The 4,201-nt window shown below is 49.4% G+C and overlaps 1 protein-coding gene across 1 annotated transcript; it reads left to right on the top strand.

Annotated features, from left to right (window-relative positions):
- Positions 1-6: 6 nt before the first annotated feature.
- On the top strand, positions 7-816 carry ISCA2 (iron-sulfur cluster assembly 2; the record flags this gene model as incomplete). The annotated part of the gene is made up of 3 exons (XM_009993878.1): positions 7-135; positions 263-378; positions 569-816. Coding segments are annotated over 3 exons (420 nt in total), but the record flags the coding sequence as incomplete, so codon positions are not given.
- Between the last annotated feature and the right edge of the window lie 3,385 nt (positions 817-4,201).

Below are 4,201 nucleotides of genomic sequence, written 5' to 3'. Positions count from 1 at the left end.
CTGCCGAGGCCCCCAGCAGGCCCTGCCGGGGCCGTGGGCCGCCCGCTGCGGGCGGCATCGTCCTTCTCCCAGCCAGGCCCGACGGAGAGTGACCCGGGCGAGGGACAAGTCTTCCTCAGCGAGAGCTGCGTGAAGGTGGGGATCCCAGGAGGCAGCGGGGATGCTTCTGGGCCGGACCCCGGGCTGCCTGGCCTGCCCTGGGCACGCAGGGGAGGCGTTGAGTGTTGGCCGGTTTGCTCAGCAGGCTTTCTCTTCTTTACAGAGGCTGCTGGAAATCACAGAAGGCTCAGAGTTTCTCAGGCTGCAGGTGGAAGGAGGTGGCTGCTCTGGATTCCAGTACAAATTTTCCTTGGACACAGTTATCAATCCTGATGACAGGCAAGGACAAAGGGGTGTAGTGGTGGTCGGGTGTGCCAGCTCTTTGCAAAGGTAACGCGAGCAGTGTGCGGTACGTGGCAATATCTGGAGTCGGAGGGAACAAGCCTGTGAGAAAAGGAGGGTGCTCAGGCTGGGCTTCTGTGTCAGGTCTGCAGCACAGTTAATGGTTACACATGCTGCTTTTCTGCAGGGTGTTTGAACAAGGTGGTGCCCGTGTGGTCGTGGATGTGGACAGCCTGGCCTTCGTGAAGGGTTCCATGGTGGACTTCAGCCAGGAGCTGATTCGCAGCTCCTTCCAGGTGGTGAGCAACCCCCAGGCAGAGAAGGGTTGCTCTTGTGGGACTTCCTTCTCTGTCAAATTCTGACTGGACTTCCCATGGATGAACACTGTCTGCAGACACTTCCTGGCAGTTTTCAGAGGGGTTTTGCGTGTTCTTTACTCAGCTGCTCCCTCTTGCCTCCCTTACCCTGTATCAAAGCCGTTACACGTGACTCCAGCTCTGTGTATGTCGGCACTGAGCCTGTATCCAAGACTTGTTGGCCTCCCCTTCAGAAACATGAAGTAGCTGTGAGCACATGGGAGCATCCTCAGCACCTTATAAACCACTGGCCACGTGGTGCTGACTTGCCTACCTTGTCCTGAATGTGGAGCCACTTAACTGCTTGTCTCTGCAAGAGATGGCTGTATATATATGTGTGTATTTCTGCTGAAAGTTCTAACTAAAAAAAAAAGTATTTTGAGATTGATTGGTATTGCTTGTGCATTCCCACATGGGTAGAATCTGGGTTCCTTCAGGCTACTGTTGCTATCCCTGGTCTTCCAGCTGAATGGGACCCAGAGTCTCTCTCCCCTGCACCTCTCGGTGTCGGTGGCTCCACTCCAACTCACATTGGACTTTTCCAGATACTTCTCTCTTCTCTTACCCAGCAGGCTTCTCTTGGGCACATGAATGTACAGTGGTTTTAGTGTCAGTCCCTGGGATGACAGTTCTTACTTGTTCAGAATAAGTGAAGCTAAAAACTGAGGTAGGAAGAATTAACAGCTTCTTCATTTTATTTAGAAAAGGGAAGCTTGTATATATATATAACAATAACATGCACAGTCCTCCGTCCATCAGTGTTATTTTTGGCTGTTCCTAAACCTGACTTGGAATTCTAGGTCATGCAAACTCTTGGGTTTCATAGTGTGTCTCTTGCCTTCCCTTGCCAGCAGAACGGGAAGTTCAGATGACACAGGCAGAGAAGGATCTGGAGTAAAACTTAAAAGGTCTTCCAGTCCTTTTGATTTGGTTGTCTGAGAATCTTTTCTGTAACTTGCTTCACTGCTTCATCTCTGTTTAACTTGTGCCTGGTTTGATGAGGGAATGAAATAGCTCCTTTCCTTTCTGAAGCTTTGTCAGAATGGGCAATACAGAAGTTTCCAGAATAACATCCTTTTGATTGATTGTTTTCTGTAGTTTTTCATCTACCACTAGATGTCTTTTAAATCAAAGTGATTCACCTGCTTCTGGGTGAAAGGAGGGATGGGGAAGCTGTTTTTTTCCCTGTCTTGTGTTTTATCTGATCATAACCAAAGTGTCTAAGACTGAAGTCGTTCATGTCAGCGTGGGAGCGCTGTATGGCTTGGGTCTCAAGGAAGCTGCTTATGGCAAACCAGGAGATCTTCCAGACTCCATGCCACAGGCAGTTTTGCTGTTAAGCTTCCCAAGTGCTTTTCCAAACTAATCAGCAGTGCATATGTACAGCACTGATTTGCCTATTGACTTCTAGTGCTCAGACGGTTGATACCCAAATAGTTTCATCTGTAGCTGTCCTGTGTGATCTACTCTGACTTTTATCACATGGGGAGTATGGGTGGGATTTGGAGCAGCAGCTCTATTGATTTAGCCCTTTCCATTTCCTGCAATCAAGTTCTATCTGGTTATGTTGCTATCAGAGGGAGCCAGATGTAGCACAGCCCCTTTTTGTTAAAGGGAGTAAAAGGATGTGGTTAAAAGACTTACCTAAACCCCTCCAGGATGTTTTAGCCCTACTCTTATGCTCACAGGTTTTGAATGTGATGTCAGCCAGAACTGCCTTTGAAAAGTGTAAGGCCTAAAAGACATCAGATAAACTCAGTTTCTTTCAGCTGGGATAACTAAGCAATTCAATTTACTGGGGGGAATTGCTTTCTGACCCAGGAAGTACAGATCCGGTCTTGATCCATTTCACACAGTCTGACCTTGAGCCAAGTGTCTTGGGAGGTTTTATGGGAAATAAAGGTGACCCACAAGGGTTGGGGGAGGTCGCAAACCAGCAGGTTCCGAGGTGCTATTCCGGGCTGTGTCTGCTGCCCTGGCAGTACTACTCTGGCTGCACTAGGTGGACCCCTTTCTCTTTGGGAGTCGCTGCGCTGAACGTGCATGGGCGTTTCGACCTCTGCCTGGGATGAGGTCGGATCTGTTCCCTGCAGGACCTAGTCGAAAGAGGTTCCAGCTGTACAGCACGTTGCTCTTGGCCGGCTCATCTGGCTTGCTGGGAGCGGCTATAATCTACTGGGCAAAGCTACTAGTCTTCCAACTCCCAGCAGGGGGATGGGTGCAAAGGGCACCTCCAGAGTCCTCCTGACTCTTAAAAAAGTCTGTCAGTACATAAAAAATTGAAAACTTCTGCCCATGGAAGTCAGTAAGGGCAGTCATGTTAGTTGGGGTGTGAAGGTGCCCTTGGTGAATTTTGGGTGTGTAGGCAGAAAAGGCTAGAGCCTGGCTTCTGTGGAAAAAAAAAAAAAAAGGCTGCCAAGGTTTGTACACTGCCTTAGGGGGGAAAGATGGCTGTGGGGCCAGAGGTGCTGAGAGAAGGGTGCAAAGGATTGGATGGGATTTGGTTCTGCCTGGGCTGTGAGGGACTGCCAAGGCACGCCTGTGGGATGCCTACAGTGGGGGGATAGATGGGAGGCCTGAACCACCAAGAAGAAGCAGGAGTATGGAGCTGGAGATGCCAGCTTCACTTCATTGCAAATGAGAAACTGCAGTGGAAAATCTTTCTCTGCTCCCACATGAAGAAGGAGGATTCTCTCAGTTCACCCACCTGACAAGGAATGAATGATCAGGAAAGATATTTATGGAAACCTATGTTAAGATGAAACTTCAAGGGAAAAGGGCACAATCATCAGTGGGACTGAGAGGCAGATAGAAGAGGATGGTATAGAAATCCTCACTTTGCTGAGGGCTTGTTGGAGCTCTGCAGGGACTTGTTAGTAGATGACCAGCACGTCCTCAGCCTGTGTCTCTGGGTCTGTTCTTCGAATCAGGCATCTACCATCACCTATTAACTGTGGTCCTTCTTCCAAGTTTCATGCCAAGCAGCAGTAGAGAAATGGCATATTTTTGTCATGCCCCTTTTCTTGTGGCTTAGGGATGTGCATGGGAATACCATGATCGCCTTGGTGGACTTCTGGGTGGTACTACTGGCTACAAACAGCATTTGGGGATGAGTGGCTCCTTTAAGACTGAGTGCCAGCCTAGGGGGGATGTTAGGTGGACAGTTGGCCCTCTTCCCAAAATTTTCATCTGCAAAATTTTGCTAAGCTCAGCCCTCTCCCTTGTGAAATTCTGTGTCTGTACAGAGCTGTTGAGTGAGTCAGGAAGACCAATAGGAGTGAGGAGCCAACACCCTCTGGATGACACCCACTGGGACATCTGCTGCCCCCACACAGCAGCATAATTTCCTGCCTTCTTGGGGCTTGCCTGAATCCAGCACCTGGGGGAAGAATCGGTGAAGGTGGCAGTAACAGGAAGGCAGAAGTGCATAAAGGTTTCTCTTGTCTATGTCCCACACTGTGAAG

Source organism: Chaetura pelagica, unplaced genomic scaffold (genome assembly GCF_000747805.2).
Source record: "Chaetura pelagica isolate M959 unplaced genomic scaffold, ChaPel_1.0 scaffold11, whole genome shotgun sequence".
NCBI lineage: Eukaryota > Metazoa > Chordata > Aves > Apodiformes > Apodidae > Chaetura > Chaetura pelagica.
Note: the sequence above shows the minus strand (reverse complement) of the source record. Positions and strands in the feature narration are given on the sequence as shown.